General features: G+C 38.2%; 1 protein-coding gene across 1 annotated transcript in view; it reads left to right on the top strand.

The window, feature by feature from the left end:
• The window catches only part of jam3a (junctional adhesion molecule 3a), a 63,569-nt gene extending 44,592 nt beyond the window's left edge, over positions 1-18,977 (top strand). The window contains exons 3-10 of the mRNA XM_062059906.1: positions 3,326-3,397; positions 3,498-3,611; positions 3,784-3,936; positions 5,399-5,601; positions 9,570-9,669; positions 14,714-14,843; positions 14,919-14,970; positions 17,924-18,977. Coding sequence (XP_061915890.1) covers positions 3,326-3,397; positions 3,498-3,611; positions 3,784-3,936; positions 5,399-5,601; positions 9,570-9,669; positions 14,714-14,843; positions 14,919-14,970; positions 17,924-17,959 — 860 coding nt within the window. The 3' untranslated portion in view covers positions 17,960-18,977. The remainder of the gene's footprint in view (positions 1-3,325; positions 3,398-3,497; positions 3,612-3,783; positions 3,937-5,398; positions 5,602-9,569; positions 9,670-14,713; positions 14,844-14,918; positions 14,971-17,923) is intronic.
• The last annotated feature ends 1,087 nt before the right edge of the window (positions 18,978-20,064 follow it).

The raw sequence follows: 20,064 nt of genomic DNA, 5'->3' as shown, positions 1-20,064 counted from the left end.
CATTCTTTATTTTCATGTACATTCTGGGTGTCTCATTCAGTAAAAATCCTTTCCGTTTTTTAAGGCGGTCTGTCATAACACAGACATTGTGAGTTTTTGTATTAGTGTTGCTAAAAATAGATATACCAGCCTGCAGACACATTTTTTTCTCTAAATTTGGCCCCCCCGAGTCAAAATAATTGCCCAGGCCAGCTCTAATCTGTTTCAAACAGTTAATAGCTAAGGTGAATCACTCTCGGAATGTTCTGCACTCCTGTTAAAATGCCCTTGTCGCATTGAGCAAAAAATGCTGACGAGAGAAATTGCGCTATAGCGTGGTTGTGTCTTCTTTAGACAGCGAGCCAGTTACTCCTGAGTCAGTGACACCTCTGATGGCTGCAGTTAAGTAGAACACTCCATTAGCCTACATTGTGCACTTGTCATAAGGGTAAGAATATTTTTAACATCTGAAGTTAATCTAGATACTTAAGTGTTGAAAGTAACCTGCTCAGTGGCCTAGTGGTTAGAGTGTCCGCCCTGAGATGGGTAGGTTGTGAGTTCAAACCCCGGCCGAATCATACCAAAGACTATAAAAATGGGAGCCATTACCTCCCTGCTTGGCAATCAGCATCAAGGGTTGGAATTGGGGGTTCAATCACCCAAAAATGATTCCCGGGCGCGGCCACCGCTGCTGCTCACTGCTCCCCTCACCTCCCAGGGGGTGATCAAGGGTGATGGGTCAAATGCAGGGAATAATTTCGCCACACCTAGTGTGTGTGAGTGACAATCAGAAAACCACTGTCAGTAACCACAGTTCATCGCTACATCTGTAAGTGCAAGTTAAAACTCTACTATGCAAAGCCAAAGCCATTCATCAACAACACCCAGAAACTACTTTAACTTTATTTTTAAAAAAAGTCTGACTTATTTTTAACACTTTTATGAGTGGTGCCCTTTTGGATCCCCAAGAGTTTTTTGTGGATTTATTTTTGTCAACGCTCAAAAAATAACCATGAATTATTGACCCATTTATGGCTCCAATTACTTTGCATCAAATATTACACTTTTAAATCTTTTTTGGGGCTGGGGGGGAAATAATTGCAGATTTTTTTGTCATCCTGACAAAAAGGACATAAAAGATAAAAAAATAACTAACATTATATCGACAGATAGACTTTAAATTGATAGAGATTTAATCGCTGAATAAAAAATGTAACTTATTTTTATATTTATTATTATTTTTTAAATGTTTATGATTGAGGCCCTATTGGGTCCCTGGGACCAAACTTATGAGCAGCCCTAAAAGTAAAAAAAACCCACATATATTTATTGTTTTGGTTTTGAAAACAAAATTGATCAAAATGGTCCCTGCATGCTTTAATTTTTCAGGGGAAAATGTTTGGACACCCCTGATCTAGAAGGCTTTGATTCCTCGCTAGATATAGCGACAGAGTTGACAACAGCGATCCCTGCTGCTCAGTCTTCTTATTCTCTGGCAGGCCAGGTGCGTCATGATGTAATAAGCGAGGGCCAAATCTTTTTGTCACGTGGCCGTAATTCACCAAGTACACTGCAAAAAGTCAGTGTTCAAAAACAAGGAAAAAAAATACAAAAATGAGGGGTATTTTATTTGAACTAAGCAAAATTATCTGCCAATAGAACAAGAAAATTTGGCTTGTCAAGACTTTCCAAAACAAGTAAAATTAGCTAACCTCAATGAACCCAAAAATACCTTCAAATAAGTATATTCTCACTAATAACAAGTGCACTTTTCTTGGTAGAAAAAAAAAGAGACCTTTGCTCAATATGTTGAAATATATTCCTAAATGAAGTAAATGCTAGTGCCATTGTGTTGACATAATGATATGCACTCGGCATTACATTTCTTGAAACCAGCAAACTTATACTAAAAACTAATTTATTGTTCTTAATGGAAAGGCAACAAGGCAACTGCTTGTTACTCTCGGGGTCTCCTAGCCGCTCAGGCAAATCATATGGTCTAAAAATGCATTTTTCCATCAACAACATGACATCATCGCACCAAGTGCGTGCTCTTTCAGTCAATTAGTGCGCATATATACATCCCGGCCCAAAAATGTTTAATTGTAATTTTGAAGAATTCATGTGAATTAACTATTTCTGTTCAAAATTGTTAGAAATGTTAAATGTTTACATATTAACTGTCAGTTTACTGTACTGTGCCAACTGTACTACTATAGGAGCACGTATTTTCTATTGTTTCATTGCAAATAAAACAGCAAAGTCCATTTGGCTGTCATCTGTTTTAATTATGAGACACAATTGTGTCAAAGTCATGATTTTTTTGTTCATGCTTGAAGTAAGAAATGATTACTTTAAAAAAGTAGTTTTATACTTGTGAGTGTTGATGACACAACAGTTGATATTCTAGTTTCAGGCATGTTTTACTCAATATAGGTCATAACATCTCAGCAACAAGCTGTGATATCTTACTGAGATCATTTTATAATAATAATAATAATACCTGGGATTTATATAGCGCTTTTCTAAGTACCCAAAGTCGCTTTACATGTTAAAAACCCATCATTCATTCACACCTGGTGGTGGTAAGCTACTTTTGTAGCCACAGCTGCCCTGAGGTGGACTGACATTTAGGACCAAAACCCTTAAAACAAGTAAAACACTCTAACATAAAATCTGCTTCGTGAGAAGAATGATCTTATCAGACAGAAAATAAGCAAATATCACCCTTATTTGACATATTTCATCTTACTTAGATTTCACTTTTTGCAGTGTAGAAGTCCACACCACACTAACAAAGGTGGCCTTGTCTTGCGTGGGCTCTCATTAGATTGCGCGGCTCGTCGTGGCCGGCCGGGCCGCACTGTACCTAATAAACTGACCCAATGAATGTACCCGTAAAAAGTTCAAAGTCAGCACTCTCATCTCAGCCCGTGTCTCGTCTTGAAAGCTGCGCACCGACTGGACAAAAGCCAAAACAATAAAAGCCTGTCACGGCGCCGATATTTATGGACGCTCCCGTGCGGTTCGCTTTTTTTTTTTACGACCCGACAATTCTAACATTTCCAAGTTCCCCTCCGGCGACCCGCCGCCAGCCACATTATTATCCAATTAGCCGTGATAAAAAAGGGACGCAATTGAGGCGGCGGCGTCGACTGCGAGAGTACACGCAGTCAATTTTGCGTAAATCCTCTTAGATGGAAATAGGAAGCGTTCAATATTTCAGATGCTGGTGTGTTTATCATGATAATCCCTCCTGTTTATTAGGCAAGTTGATAATGTCTGCTAATGACAACTCCATCAGGGTTACTCAGCATTAAGAGTCCCTTTTTTTCTCCTTTCCCAGGCCACATCCCGTCATCGCTGGCTGTAATCCTACGAACCACGGACAAGATTGTGTGGGCCAACGAGTTTGAGCGTAAGTTGCCGGAACCTATTTCAGCAAAGTAGCTTTTCCCTTTCCCCAATTTTAGTGGTTGCACTCACGGCGGGTTTTTTTTCTCCCCCCCAACCCACAGCCATCGAGCTGACCTGCTTAATAGAGTCCATTTCCACCAACAACCCGAGGATTGAGTGGAAAAAGATTAGAAACGGCATCCCGAGCTATGTGTACTTTCAAAACAAGATAGCAGGTAAGTTTTTGTTCCCCCCTCCTCCTTAAGTAATTCCTCCACAGTGCCAGCTCGGCAGGATGAATGGCGCTCTGAGGAAAACTTGGCTTTGAATCCTGTCTCTGACCCCAGAAGTCGTGCTGCGGGTTTCAAACAGGAATTGTAATGTTGTCTTTCTTCTCCTCCCAAACAGGCGACTTGGAGAACAGAGCACAGCTCAGAGAGCCCGCCAACATTCTGATCTTCAACGCCACTCGGTCAGACACCGCCGAGTACCGCTGCGAGGTGGCCGCCATCGACGATCAGAGGGACTTTGATGAGATTCTCATTAGTCTGGCAGTGCGAGGTGTGTTGAGCGTAATGAAGCGCTACACGGCACTTCACTAAATCAAACGCATTTGCTTTGTTTGATTTTATTACACAACTTCCTTTTACGTAACACTTCAAGAAATGTTTGCTTATGTCCCTCGTTTCCAAGATCTAAATCAGGGGTCACCAACCTTTTTGAAAGCAAGAGCTACTTCTTGGGTACTGATTAATGCGAAGGGCTACCAGTTTTATACACACTTAAATAAATTGCCAGAAATAGCCAATTTGCTCAATTTACCTTTAACTCTATGTTATTATTAATAATTAATGATATTTACACTTAATTGAATGGTTTAAAAGAGGAGAAAACACGAAAAAAAATGACAATTACATTTTGAAACATAGTTTATCTTCAATTTCGACTCTTTAAAATTCAAAATTCAACCGAAAAAAAGAAGAGAAAAACTAGCTAATTCAAATCTTTTTGAAAAAATAAAAAAAATTATTTATGTAACATCATTAGTAATTTTTCCTGATTAAGATTAATTTTAGAATTTTGATGACATGTTTAAATAGGTTAAAATCCAATCTGCACTTTGTTAGAAAATATAACAAATTGGACCAAGCTTTATTTCTAACAAAGACAAATCATTATTTCTTCTAGATTTTCCAGAACAAAATTTTTAAAAGAAATTCAAACAAGATTTAAATTTGATTCTACAGATTTTCTAGATTTGCCAGAATATTTTTTTTTAATTTTAATCATAATAAGTTTGAAGAAATGTTTCACAAATATTCTTCGTCGAAAAAACAGAAGTTAAATGAAGAATTAAATTAAAATGTATTTATTATTCTTTACAATAAAAAAAATAAATTTACTTGAACATTGATTTAAATTGTCAGGAAAGAAAAGGAAGGAATTTAAAAGGTAAAAAGGTATATGTGTTTAAAAATCCTAAAATCATTTTTAATGTTGTATTTTTTCTCTAAAATTGTCTTTCTGAAAGTTATAAGAAGCAAAGTAAAAAAATTAATGAATTTATTTAAACAAGTGAAGACCAAGTCTTTAAAATATTTTCTTGGATTTTCAAATTCTATTTGAGTTTTGTCTCTCTTAGAATTAAAATTGTCGGGCAAAGCGAGACCAGCTTGCTAGTAAATAAATAAAATTAAAAAAATAGAGGCAGCTCACTGGTAAGTGCTGCTATTTGAGCTATTTTTAGAACAGGCCGGCGGGCTACTCATCTGGTCCTTACGGGCTATGTTAAGATTTCATCATTGATATATAAACTATCAGACTGCGTGGTCGCTAGTAGTGGCTTTCAGTAGGCCTTTAAATGACTTTAAACTGCAATAGACTAAAGTAAACATGCATGCTTTGCAAACATGATACATTTAATTGCAGGTTGAAGAGTATCAGAAAGTGTGTGTGTGTGTGTGTGTGTGTGTGTGTGTGTGTGTGTGTGTGTGTGTGTGTGTGTGTGTGTGTGTGTGTGCAGTGAAACCCGTGGTGCCGCGATGCAGCGTGCCTGAGGCGGTGACAGTTGGAACGTCAACAGAGCTGCGATGTCTGGAGAACGAGGGTTTCCCGGCACCCATCTATCGCTGGTTCCACAACAACGAGGAGTTGCCGCAAGACCCCAAGAACACCCCCAAGTTCACCAACGCCACGTACGCCATCAACACCGACACTGGGAGCCTGGTAGGACTTCACACGCAATACTTGTGTCCATATGTGGCTTACCCACGGTTTGTTTATCAATAATATTCCATTAATTTTGCGGTGTTTGTTGCGTTTCGCTTGGTTATAAAATATTTCAATGGAGAGGGGGTGTGACGTTTATATGTTGTCAATATTCAGTGTTTTATCCTTCATAGTTAATATTGTAAATCCCACATTCTTTATTGTCATGTAAATTCTGGGTGTCTCATTCAGTAAAAAAATTTAAAATTCCATTCCGTTTTTTTTAAGGCGGTCTGTCATAATGTTTTTAGCATTCATTATTGTGAGATTTTGTATTAGTGTTCCTAAAAATAGATATACCGGCCCCCCAGACACATTTTTTTCTCTAAATTTGGCCCCGAGTCAAAATAATTGCCAAGGCCTGATCTAGCGTCGTCATGAATATGCAGAATATATGCTAATCATCAGAACGCCTGCAATACTGGGAGGAGAACATTCAAATCCAATTATTTAGCACAAGCTGTGTGATCTATCAAGACTGAAACTCTACTGCGAGAGCTGTTTTGCATCTTTATTTAGCATGTCCAGAAAGGACGTGCAAACTGGCAGTGGTGCAGAATTGGCTGTGAGAAAAGAGGCAGTTCAGTCCTATGTATGCTTGTCTATAGAGATGTCCGATAACATCGGACTGCCGATATTATCGGCCGATAAATGCTTTAATATGTAATATCGGAAATTATCGGTATCGGTTTAAAAAAGTACAATTAATGACTTTAAAATGCCGCTGTGTACACGGACGTAGGGAGAAGTACAGAGCGCCAATAAACCTTGAAGGCACTGCCCTTGCGTGCCGGCCCAATCACATAATATAATAATAATAATAATAATACCTGGGATTTATATAGCGCTTTTCTAAGTACCCAAAGTCGCTTTCCATGTTAAAAACCCATCATTCATTCACACCTGGTGGTGGTAAGCTACTTTCGTAGCCACAGCTGCCCTGGGGTAGACTGACGGAAGCGTAATATCTACGGCTTTTCACACACACAAGTGAATGCAAGGCATACTTGGTCAACAGCCATACAAGTCACACTGAGGGTGGCCGTATAAACAAATTTAACACTGTTACAAATATGCGCCACACTGTGAACCCACACCAAACAAGAATGACAAACACATTTCGGGAGAACATCCGCACCGTAACACAACATAAACACAACAGAACAAATACCCAGAACCCCTTGCAGCACTAACTCTTCCGGGACGCTACACTATACACAAAACCCCGCCCCAACCCAACCTCCTCATGCTCTCTCAGGGAGAGCATGTCCCAAATTCCAAGCTGCTGTTTTGAGGCATGTTACAAAAAATAATGCACTTTGTGACTTCAATAATAAATATGGCAGTGCCATGTTGGCATTTTTTTCCCATAACTTGAGTTGATTTATTTTGGAAAACCTTGTTACATTGTTTAATGCATCCAGCGGGGCATCACAACAAAATTAGGCATAATAATGTGTTCATTCCACAACTGTATATATCGGTATCGGTTGATATCGGAGTCGGTAATTAAGAGTTGGACAATATCGGAATATCGGACATCGGCAAAAAAGCCATTATCGGACATCTCTAATAATAACTGTCAAAAATAAAAATGTAGCAATATTTTCACATTTTATAGCTGCTGAATGATTAAAGGAGCTGAACAAAATAAATTAAATTGATGCGCTCTGGTGTCTGTAAATGTTTTTTTATTATTGTTTTGGGGCGTTCGTTTTTTCATAAATATGAAATCAACTCCTTGCAATATGCATTCTGTTGTGTCTTGAGCTCACACTCGCACTTTGTGCCGGCATTTCCCCACCAGCACACCTTCAGCGTGCTATAATAGTGTCTTACTTTGTAGATGTATAGCAGGACTGCTTCTAAAAGGCCCAGAAAAAAAGTGGCACAGTATATGTCCGCCGCATGTTTCAAAATACAGCAAACTAGCACAGGTGATAACATGGATGTGCAGTAAATGAGTGTCGCAAAAACCTAATTCAAAATAAGGCGGTTTGTGCCAGTTATCAATTGTTCACGCAGTTTTAGTAGATCAAACGCAACACGCTCACACATGCAATTGTATAGTTTGCACATGCTGTTTAGTACGTGGTATTTGAATCTTAGTAAATCAGGCCCTTGGTCTGCACGTCTGCTCTCACGCAAATGGTAAATTATGGTAAATGGGTTATACTTGTATAACGGTTCACAAGTACAAGCTTACATAAACCTACTCAGTGGCCTAGTGGTCAGAGTGTCCGCCCTGAGATGGGTAGGTCGTGAGTTCAAACCCTGGCCGAGTCATACCAAAGACTATAAAAATGGGAGCCATTACCTCCCTGCTTGGCACTCAGCATCAAGGGTTGGAATTGGGGGTTAAATCACCAAAAATTATTCCGGGCCACTGCTGCTCACTGCTCCCCTCACCTCCGAGGGGGTGATCAAGGGTGATGTGTCAAATGCAGAGGACACATTTCACCACACCTAGTGTGTGTGTGACAATCATTGCTACTTTAACTTGAACTTTAAACAAATACTTTGAAATTTAACACATTTCAACCCTGGAAATTAGGGCTGTGAATCTTTGGACATCGCACGACTCTTATTAGATTTGATTCCATTCTTGGGGGTAACGATTTGATTCAGAATCGATTCCCAATTTAAAACGATTTTCGATTCAAAATCTATCCTTTTTAATAACACTGGATGCCAGTTCTATGATGAACTACATCCATAAAATAAATCAGTGGTGGGCCGTCAGAATGTTTTAATGTAGACACATAGAATCATCATACTGTTGTGATTATATGCATCAAGTGTTCATTCAAGGCTAAGGCAAAATATCCACATATATATGGTGTATCGTGACATGGACTAAACATATGGAGATATTAATAAAAGGCCATACATACATACACTACCGTTCAAAAGTTTGGGGTCACCCAAACAATTTAGTGGAATAGCCTTCATTTCTAAGAACAAGAATAGACTGTCGAGTTTCAGATGAAAGTTCTCTTTTTCTGGCCATTTTGAGCGTTTAATTGACCCCACAAATGTGATGCTCCAGAAACTCAATCTGCTCAAAGGAAGGTCAGTTTTGTAGCTTCTGTAACGAGCTAAACTGTTTTCAGATGTGTGAACATGATTGCACAAGGGTTTTCTAATCATCAATTAGCCTTCTGAGCCAATGAGCAAACACATTGTACCATTAGAACACTGGAGTGATAGTTGCTGGAAATGGGCCTCTATACACCTATGTAGATATTGCACCAAAAACCAGACATTTGCAGCTAGAATAGTCATTTACCACATTAGCAATGTATAGAGTGTATTTCTTTCAAGTTAAGACTAGTTTAAAGTTATCTTCATTGAAAAGTACAGTGCTTTTCCTTCAAAAATAAGGACATTTCAATGTGACCCCAAACTTTTGAACGGTAGTGTATACTGTATATATATATATATATGTATATATATATATATATATTGGCTATATTTCCACGATTTTTCCAAAACTTGTGAAAAAATATTATTTTCCATGACTTTTCAAGGGCGTGGATAATAAAATTCCATGGCTTTTCCAGGTTTTTCATGACCGTATGAAGCCTGGAGCTTGTATGTCCTCCTAAAATCAATCAATCAATTAATCAAAGTTTACTTATATAGCCCTTAATCACAAACGTCTCAAAGGGCTGCACAAGCCACAAGGAAAGCCAGTGTCCTTATGCAGTAAACATTTGTTTTTGGTCCATTTCTTTTGTCAGTTACAAAATCGGAGGATACAAACCCCCCAGTTAGGCAAACGTCCACTGCAGGGGTTGCAGGTGCTCAGGAGGTTATGTAAAACCCTGGTTTCAACTGTTGACGACAAACCGAACATTTTGTTGACAATGCAACTATGTCACTTCAGTGACAGCACATGTTTAAAAATAAAAATGTCTCCTCAGAAATTCCGGAGGGTGAAGAAGGAGGACGCAGGGGAGTACTACTGTCAAGCCAAGAACGATGCGGGGCACGCCCAGTGTCCTTCCCAGTGGATGGAAGTCTGTGAGTGACATATGTTGGTGTCACACTTTCTTTCAATAGACAAACAATGTTTGACAGTGTTGGACGTGGGGGGAATAAGATATTGTGGCTAAAGAATCCAATTTGATATGTTGTATTGGAGAAGGCATTGTACAAACCCCGTTTCCATATGAGTTGGGAAATTGTGTTAGATGTAAATATAAACGGAATACAATGATTTGCAAATCATTTTCAACCCATATTCAGTTGAATGCACTACAAAGACAACATATTTGATGTTCAAACTGATAAAACATTAATTTTTTTGCAAATGATCATTAACTTTAGAATTTGATGCCAGCAACACGTGACAAAGAAGTTGGGAAAGGTGGCAATAAATACTGATAAAGTGGAGGAATGCTCATCAAACACTTATTTGGAACATCCCACAGGTGAGCAGGCAAATTGGGAACAGGTGGGTGCCATGATTGGGTATAAAAGTAGATTCCATGAAATGCTCAGTCATTCACAAACAAGGATGGGGCGAGGGTCACCACTTTGTCAACAAATGCGTGAGCAAATTGTTGAACAGTTTAAGAAAAACCTTTCTCAACCAGCTATTGCAAGGAATTTAGGGATTTCACCATCTACGCTCCGTAATATCATCAAAGGGTTCAGAGAATCTGGAGAAATCACTGCAAGTAAGCACCTTCCATCCCTCAGGCGACATCAGTGTGTAAAGGATATCACCACATGGGCTCAGGAACACTTCAGAAACCCACTGTCAGTAACTACAGTTGGTCGCTACATCTGTAAGTGCAAGTTAAAACTCTCCTATGCAAGGCGAAAACAGTTTATCAACAACACCCAGAAACGCCGTCGGCTTCGCTGGGCCCGAGCTCATCTAAGATGGACTGATACAAAGTGGAAAAGTGTTCCGTGGTCTGACGAGTCCACATTTCAAATTGTTTTTGGAAACTGTGGACGTCGTGTCTTCCGGACCAAAGAGGAAAAGAACCATCCGGATTGTTATAGGCGCAAAGTTGAAAAGCCAGTATCTGTGATGGTATGGGGGTGTATTAGTGCCCAAGACATGGGTAACTTACACATCTGTGAAGGCACCATTAATGCTGAAAGGTACATACAGCTTTTGGAGCAACATATGTTGCCATCCAAGCAACGTTACCATGGACGCCCCTGCTTATTTCAGCAAGACAATGCCAAGCCACGTGTTACAAAGTAAAAGAGTGTGGGTACTAGACTGGCCTGCCTGTAGTCCAGACCTGTCTCCCATTGAAAATGTGTGGCACCTAAAATAGCACAAGGGAGACCCCCGGACTGTTGAACAACTTAAGCTGTACATCAAGCAAGAATGGGAAAGAATTCCACCTGAGAAGCTTCAAAAATGTGTCTCCTCAGTTCCCAAACCTTTACTGAGTGTTGTTAAAAGGAAAGGCCATGTAACACAGCGGTGAACATGCCCTTTCCCAACTACTTTGGCACGTGTTGCAGCCATGAAATTCTAAGTTAATTATTATTTGCAAAAAAAAAATAACGTTTATGAGTTTGAACATCAAATATCTTGTCTTTGTAGTGCATTCAACTGAATATGGGTTGAAAATGATTTGCAAATCATTGTATTCTGTTTATATTTACATCTAACACAATTTCCCAACTCATATGGAAACGGAGTTTGTAATTGGTACGGCAACCAACAGTACAAATCGCTGATCAGAACATTCTTCTAATTTACAGTAATCATCCAATCGCAAGATTTTGTGAAAGTCTTTGCCTTTTTCATGTCTGCTTTTTGGGGGTTCTGTGTGGAAGACGGACAAACAAACTGTGGGATTTACCGTTACGGTTCTGATGCGCCAATTTTGCTGAATGTCTGCGTGAAAGAGGCTTATGATTCTCATAAATGTCGCCAAAAGGTTTTTGAAATCCTGATGTTTTTAATATTCTGTCCTACATATATGGCTAAAAATGGTCACAAGCAGTACGTGTTATAAACAGCACTTATGATGACGCCCATGCAAAGCACAATGGTGTTCATTGAGCAGTATCAGACAGAAGGCTTTAACCCAGGGGTGGCCAAAGTGCGGCCCGGGGGCCATTTGCGGCCCGCAGCTAATTGTTTACCGGCCCGCCACACATTCTGGAAACGCTATTGCAAGAAAAAGAAAAGAAAACATTAAAAGAGTGGAATGAGGTGAAATCTGACTAGAAAAAGTTGCAATGTTGACACAAAGCTGCCATGCAGGCTGTTTTTTTTCTTTTGTCTATCTTTATTTAATTTTTTTTGCCATTGCTCAAAAAAAAAAAAAGTCAATAATGAATTATTGACCTATTCAAGGCTCCAATTATTTCACTTTAAAATGTTTTATGTGGAAAATATTGCATATATTGTGTGGTTGCCATACAAAAACATCAAAGTTTTCTTCGACAAAAGAGCACAAAACAAACAAAATAATAGTTCAAACGTAAAATCAACAGATATATCTGAAGTTGATCTCGTAACTTAAGTGTTGAAAGTAAAAAAAAACTAATACAAATGTATCACTTTATGAGTGGGGCACCTTTTGGATCCTAAATATATTTAATGGGATTTTATTTATCTTTTCACTGTGATTACTCAAAAATAACAATGAATTAATATCAATGGTGTCTTGCATTATTGATGTTTTTAAGGCTCTAATTACTTCACATCAAACATTGCTTTCTGAAGGTTTTGGGCAGTGGGGGAAATACTGCATATTTCAGTTTTATTATAAAAAACAAAGTCGTCTTGACAGAAAAGGCATAAAATCTTTTTGGTTTTTTAATTTTTATATCAACCTGAAGTTGATATACTGTAGAGATTTACTGTAAGCATTAAATTAAAAAAATAAAACAACTATTTGACTTGTTTTTAACATTTTAATGACTTAGACCCTTTATGGTCCCCGGGAGCCCTAAAGGTAAAAAAAACCCAAAATCCATATATTTTGTTATGGTTTGAAAATGAAAACTATCAAAATGGCCCCCGCTGGCTTCAATTTTTCCGTGTGCGGCCCTCAGTGGAAAAAGTTTGGACACCCCTCTTAAGGCCCAAGCTGTTTTTTTACATGCTTTTTTATTTCTTTTTGCTATTTGGGCTTATTGGACCCTAAATAGAATAAAAACTAAGAATCATCTTTTGATATGATGTACTTAGTCCGTAAGTACACAAACGTGTACTTCATGTTTAGTGACATGCTAATTCTTATATTTACTCTTTTTTTTCCAAATTCCATTGTATGTGATACTCTACTGACACCACCAGATGGCAGTATAAGTGTCCACATAAGTGGCCATAAGACCCCAATTCAGTAGTGTACACAATTTTGGAAATAAGAGCTAAAAAGGTGCAGTCCACGCATGTGGCCACTAAGCCTTTAGAAGTTTTTAAGGCAAGCTTTCTTCACCGAGTACCACCTCAGAAGAAACTTGGCTCTCCAAGTACCACCATAATGACCAACGTTATGATACAGTGGCGTAGTATTCATTAAAAACAAGGCAGTGGTTTTATATTTAAAATTTTTAGCCGCTGTAGCATTACCAGGGATGTAACGGTATTAAAATCTCAAGGAAAGATATTTTAGTTGATGTCCAAGAAGAAAAATGTAACTTAAAAATGCTATAATGCGTAAAATTAAATGTCAGGAATGCTTGTAACTAATGTAACTAAACACAAACATAATGTTAAAATGTTATAATTATATTTATTACTACAAAGATGTATTTTTAAGTGCAGAGAATTGTGCAGGGACATCCACTGTCTCAAGCATCTTTAAAGTGACAATGTAAACATCCAGTGTAGTGTTGTCCCGATACCAATATTTTGGTACCGGTACCGGTAGCAAAATGTATTTCGATACTTTTCGGTACTTTTCTAAATAAAAGGGGACCACAAAAAATGTCAATATTGGCTTTATTTTAAAAAAAAATCTTAGGGTGCATTAAACATACTTTTATTATTGCAAGTTAGTCCTTAAATAAAATAGTGAACATACAAGACAACTTGTCTTTTAGTAGTAAGTAAACAAACAAAGACTCCTAATTAGTCTGCTGACATATGCAGTAACATATTGTCTCATTTATACACCTATTATTTTGTACACATTATTAAGGACAAGTGGTAGAAAATTAATTATTAATCTAAGTGTTCATTTACTGTTAATATCTGCTTACTTTCTCTTTTAACATGATCTATCTACACTTCTGTTAAAATGTAATAATCACTTATTCTTCTCTTCTTTGATACTTTACATTAGTTTTGGATGATACCACACATTTGGGTATCGATCTGATACCAAGTAGTTACAGGATCATGCATTGGTCATATTCAAAGTCCTCATGTGTCCAGGGACATATTTCTACTTTTATACCCAATCATGGCACCCACCTGTTCCCAATTAGCCTGTTCACCTGTGGGATGTTCCAAATAAGTGTTTGACGAGCATTCCTCAACTTTACAGTATTTATTGCCACCTTTCCCAACTTCTTTGTCACGTGTTGCTGCCATCAAATTCTAAAGTTAATGATTATTTGCAAAAAAAATAAATGTTTTATCAGTTTGAACATCCAATATGTTGTCTTTGTAGCATATTCAACTGAATATGGGTTGAAAATGGTTTGCAAATCATTGTATTCCGTTTATATTTACATCTAACACAATTTCCCAACTCATATGGAAACGGGGTTTGTAGTTACGAATAGATGTTGACACATTTTTCAGGATATGTCCACAAAAAAAAAAAAAAAATTCTCATAGACTTCGACCACACTCACGTCCCCCGCCTTGTCTGCGCACAGGATTCTGGGAGATGTAGTTTATTTTCAGACAAAAGCGCCTGAAAAAAACTACACACAAAGTTTTTGTTTGATACCGTCACGGCATTATCGTGAAGACTTTGAAACATCTTAACATTACACACGGTTTGAATAGCGACACTGTGTTTGAATATAGGAAAATAAAACCCTGTACTTTAATCCAGTGATTGTTTGGCGTACCTACTACAGTTTGAGCTACGAGGTAAAAAGGAATGTTTGTGCCCTTCTGCAGACGACGTGGACATCCTCGACATCGTCCTGAAGTCCCTGGGCGCCGTGGTCGCCTTCATCTTCGTGACCGCCTCTATTTGGCATTGCTTTTCACGCGCCTGCTCCTCCAAAAAAGGCCAAGGCGAAAACGAGTGAGCGTTAAAAAAACCCCGCAAATTTTGACTCCTCGCGTCGACGAGATTTGTCACTTTCTGTTCTCATTTCAGGTTCAGTTGGCCCGCACAGAACGACGGCGTGGACTACGCCGACGCAGATGAGGTAAACAGATAGCATCAATAACAATAGCTAGGGGTGTACTAACGGTATGCGAACATTTCGGTTCGGTACGTACCTCGGTTTAGAGGTCACGGTTCGGTTCATTTTCGGTACAGTAAGAAAACAACAAAATGTAAATTTTTTGGTTATTTATTTACCAAATTTGTAAACAATGGCTTTATCCTACACTATAATAATTCTGCCCACGTTAATCAACATTAAACTGCCTCAAGTTGTTGCTCAGATTAAATAAAATGACAAAACTTTTCTTCTACATATAAAAAGTGCAACATTAAACAGTTTCAAGTCAACTCATCATGCTTAATTTATTACAGCATTTGGGAAGCCTGTAGTTGATTTTTATTATGTAAATGTTATATTTTTATCAACATGTGATAGCAGGCACCCCGCCATTCAAAACTAGGCTGCTGCATTACTAATCATTAATGTAACTATAGCTGAAAAAATGGTACAATAGCAATAGGCTTAATGATGCACTTACATTATTATATCAACTATAGACAGACAGGGCTTTGCTGTCCGTAACACACACACCGCAAAATGAGTTAACGTTACGCTAAAAGCTAATTAGCCTTCACCTCAAGCCAGGACGGCGAGCGAGCTGAGCTGCATTTTATATTTCTAGAACAGGGGTGCCCATTACGTCGATCGCGAGCTACCGGTCGATCACGGAGGGTGTGTCAGTCGATCGCAAGCCAGGCATTAAAAAAATAGTCCTAAAAATGAGCGATCATAAATCTTCACTATAACGTCACTTTCGTCACTTGATTGACATTCACGGCACCCGAGGGTCTTCTGAGATGACCCTCGGAGATTATTAAGAAAAAATTACCGACAGGAAGGCGAGAAACACTTTTTATTTCAACAGACTCTTGTCGTCAAAACTCCAAAGACCGACTGCACGGTTGCACAATAAAAGCGCTGCTTCATCCTGCCTGCGCTAACAACATAAGAGTCTCAGAAAGCTGGCGTGCACAAGCTAGCAAGCTACGGAGTTTGCCGCCAATGTATTTCTTGTAAAGTGTATACAAAGGAGTACGGAAGCTGGACAAATAAGACGCCAAAAAGCAACCACTTTCATGCGGTATTGGACAGAAAGGAGGACTTTTTTTCTCCTCCATTTGAAAATGCGGACGTTATCAGCACCACTGTCTGATTCCTATCAATGCAAGTCATCACAATCAGGTAATACACCAACTTATATTCTTGTCATCATGAAAGAAAGGAATCTATATGTGTTAAACATGCTTGTATTATCTTTAAACACCTTTAACTTGTTAACAATATTAACTATATGTGTTAAACATGCTTGTATTATCTTTAATTACCTTTAACTTGTTAACAATATTAACTATATGTGTTAAACATGCTTGCATTATCATTAAACACCTTTAACTTGTTAACAATATTAACTATATGTGTTAAACATGCTTGTATTATCTTTAAACACCTTTAACTTGTTAACAATATTAACTATATGTGTTAAACATGCTTGTATTATCTTTAAACACCTTCAACTTATTAACAATATTAACTATATGTGTTAAACATGCTTGTATTATCTTTAATTACCTTTAACTTGTTAACAATATTAACTATATGTGTTAAACGTGCTTGTATTATCTTTAAACACCTTTAACTTGTTAACAATATTAACTATATGTGTTAAAAATGCTTGTATTATCTTTAAACACCTTTAACTTATTAACAATATTAACTATATGTGTTAAACATGCTTGTATTATCTTTAAACACCTTTAACTTATTAACAATATTAACTATATGTGTTAAACATGCTTGCATGATCTTTAAACACCTTTAACTTGTTAACAATATTAACTATATGTGTTAAACATGCTTGTATTATCTTTAAACACCTTTAACTTGTTAACAATATTAACTATATGGGTTAAACATGCTTGTATTATCATTAAACACCTTTAAATAAATAAATAAATAAATGGGTTATAACTTGTTAACAATATTAACTATATGTATTAAACATTCTTGTATTATCATTAAAGACCTTTAATTTATTAACAATTTTAACTGTATGTTAAACATGTTTGTATTATCTTTAAAAACCTTTAAATTGTTAACAATATTAACTATATGTGTTAAACATGCTTGTATTATCATTAAACACCTTTAACTTATTAACAATATTAACTATATGTGTTAAACATGCTTGTATTATCTTTAAACACCTTGAACTTGTTAACAATATTAACTATATGTGTTAAACATGCTTGTATTATCATTAAACACCTTTAACTTGTTAACAATATTAACTATATGTGTTAAACATGCTTGCATTATCTTTAAACACCTTTAACTTGTTAACAATATTAACTATATGTGTTAAACATGCTTGCATTATCATTAAACACCGTTAACTTGTTAACAAAAACATATATTTCATAAATAAGTAAATATAGATTATATATATGAATGAGGTAGATCCCCGCGACTTGATCAATTGAAAAGTAGCTCGCCTGCAGAAAAAGTGTAATCACCCCTGATCTAGAAGGTCAACGGGCTCATAGTGATGTTACTAGTAGTTGACTGGCAGGTGTTTATTATCATTTGGGGAGAGTCCGCTGCCTGATGCTCACCTGCTAAACACCTCCCTGCTCATGACCACGCTGGAGCACTGACTACATGCGCTCTGAATACGCACTGCTGATTGGCTGTTACCGCTCTATGTATAACCAATCAGATGGTTGTGTGGGTGGGACAATGCTGGGTGCTGTGTAGGAGACAGAGGCAGCTTGTTAAGACTTTAGCTTAGGCGGCTACGTCATATGTTCGTGTGGAAACTCGTTCGATACACCTCCGAACCGTACCGAAACGGTTCAATACAAATACACGTCCCGTTACACCCCTAACAATAGCATTTAGTGGCGGAATGGGTAACAAATGTCGATTTTTCTAGGGACATTTTCGCCACAAGTCGTCGTTCATCATCTGAGGGCGGAAGGAGAGGAGGGATGACGGGAAGAAGAAGAAAGGATGGTAAATTTTGAGCTGTGACAAGGCACACTTTTCTCTGATGCACATCCAAATCCAATCAACCGACTTGCCAAAGTTTCCTCTTAATATAGTTTCGTTGGCACTAGTTCACCGTTTTGTAGCAGATTTTCTATTCATTCCACACACCGTACGTGTTTTAGTTCCAGCACCAAAACATTTGGGTTCCGCTCGTCATGTGCAGATTTTATTTTTTTATTTCCTGCAAATTGCTACTTATAAATGAAGTCTTTGACTTCAAAGCTGTGACATTTAGCCAATGATGTTTTTGTTTAGCGAAGGACATTTTTTGAAAAAAAGCATCTTTTGTAACATATTTTTTTACAATGCACGTTAAACTTTTTTTCTCATTTGTCGGAACAAACATTGTTGTTATTATTTTCTTCCAAGTGGCCAAGAGAGGACATGTTGTACATACTGTAGGCAATAAATAGCAGACTTAATCAGATACATTAGGCACAATTAATCGGTCTCCGGCATAGTAAGAGTTGACAACATGTATGTACAAGTTACCCCTGGATTTGAAAACTATATATCCCACTCTGCTGCAAATTCAGTATTTACTATTAAGGTGGCAATGTATGACTTCTAGAGTGCAGTTTCTGTGTATAAGTGACCTTCTGTGTGTTACTATTTGTTTGTTGTAGGTATTGGACATATTGTCCAGTCTTGCCTCTATAATGTACATAAATGCATACTTTGGGATGAGTTTTTGTTTTGTTTTGTTTTTTTCGATCCGTAACATACCTTATTGTAAATACGGCAAAAAACTGTTTTGAGATCATTTTTGACAGTTCACGACTACCGTCCTAGTGTTGTTTCAGTGTCGAGTCTGTCAGTACTGAACATTGTTTCAAACGTTTGTGTTCATGATTTGTGTAAAAACTCAGGAACTGTTGTAAAATTCTCACTGTTCATGGTGGTTTTGTTATATTATTAAAATACATTTGAACTGTAAATGTCTTAGAAGCCTGTGTTTCTGTTATCATTTGCTGAATTTGGTATTGAAAACATCCATCCGTATCAGCCATCATACCATCATATCTCAGCTGCATTCGGGTGGAAGGCGGCGTACACCCTGGACAAGTCGCTACCTCATCGCAGGGCCAACACAGATAGACAGACAACATTCACACTCACATTCACACACTAGGGACCATTTTAGTGTTGCCAATCAACCTATCCCCAGGTGCATGTTTTTGGAGGTGGGAGGGGCCTATCCCCAGGTGCATGTCTTTGGAGGTGGGAGGAAGCCGGAGTACCCGGAGGGAACCCACACGGTCACGGGGAGAACATGCAAACTCCACACAGAAAGATCCCGAGCCCAGGATCGAACCCAGGACTACTCAGGACCATCGTATTGTGAGGCACATGCACCAACATATAAAGAGGGATATTTCATTACAATCGGCTCTCTTGGTTGCTTTGTTGGGTCTGCTCCTGTCCCTGGCCATGCTCCCCCCACCCTAGCAGACGATGGCGTGGAACACCGCAGAGGCCACCGCAGTGTATATGTGTTTTTTTTACATGCACTAACATAAAGAGGGATATTTCATTACAATTGACTCTCTTGGTTGCTTTGTTGGGTCTGCTCCTGTCCCTGGCCATGCTCCCCCCACCCTAGCAGACGATGGCGTGGAACACCGCAGAGGCCACCGCAGTGTATATGTGTTTTTTTTACATGCACTAACATAAAGAGGGATATTTCATTACAATCGACTCTCTTGGTTGCTTTGTTGGGTCTGCTCCTGTCCCTGGCCATGCTCCCACCCCAGCAGACGATGGCGTGGAACACCGCAGAGGCCACCGCAGTGTATATGTGGTTTTTTTACATGCACTAACATAAAGAGGGATATTTCATTACAATCGGCTCTCTTGGTTGCTTTGTTGGGTCTGCTCCTGTCCCTGGCCATGCTCCCCCCCGTCCCAGCAGATGATGGCGTGGAACACCGCAGAGGCCACCGCAGTGTATGTGTTTTTTTTACATGCACTAACATAAAGAGGGATATTTCATTACAATCGGCTCTCTTGGTTGCTTTGTTGGGT

Source organism: Entelurus aequoreus, linkage group LG10 (assembly GCF_033978785.1).
Source record: "Entelurus aequoreus isolate RoL-2023_Sb linkage group LG10, RoL_Eaeq_v1.1, whole genome shotgun sequence".
NCBI classification, from domain to species: domain Eukaryota; kingdom Metazoa; phylum Chordata; class Actinopteri; order Syngnathiformes; family Syngnathidae; genus Entelurus; species Entelurus aequoreus.
Note: the sequence above shows the minus strand (reverse complement) of the source record. Positions and strands in the feature narration are given on the sequence as shown.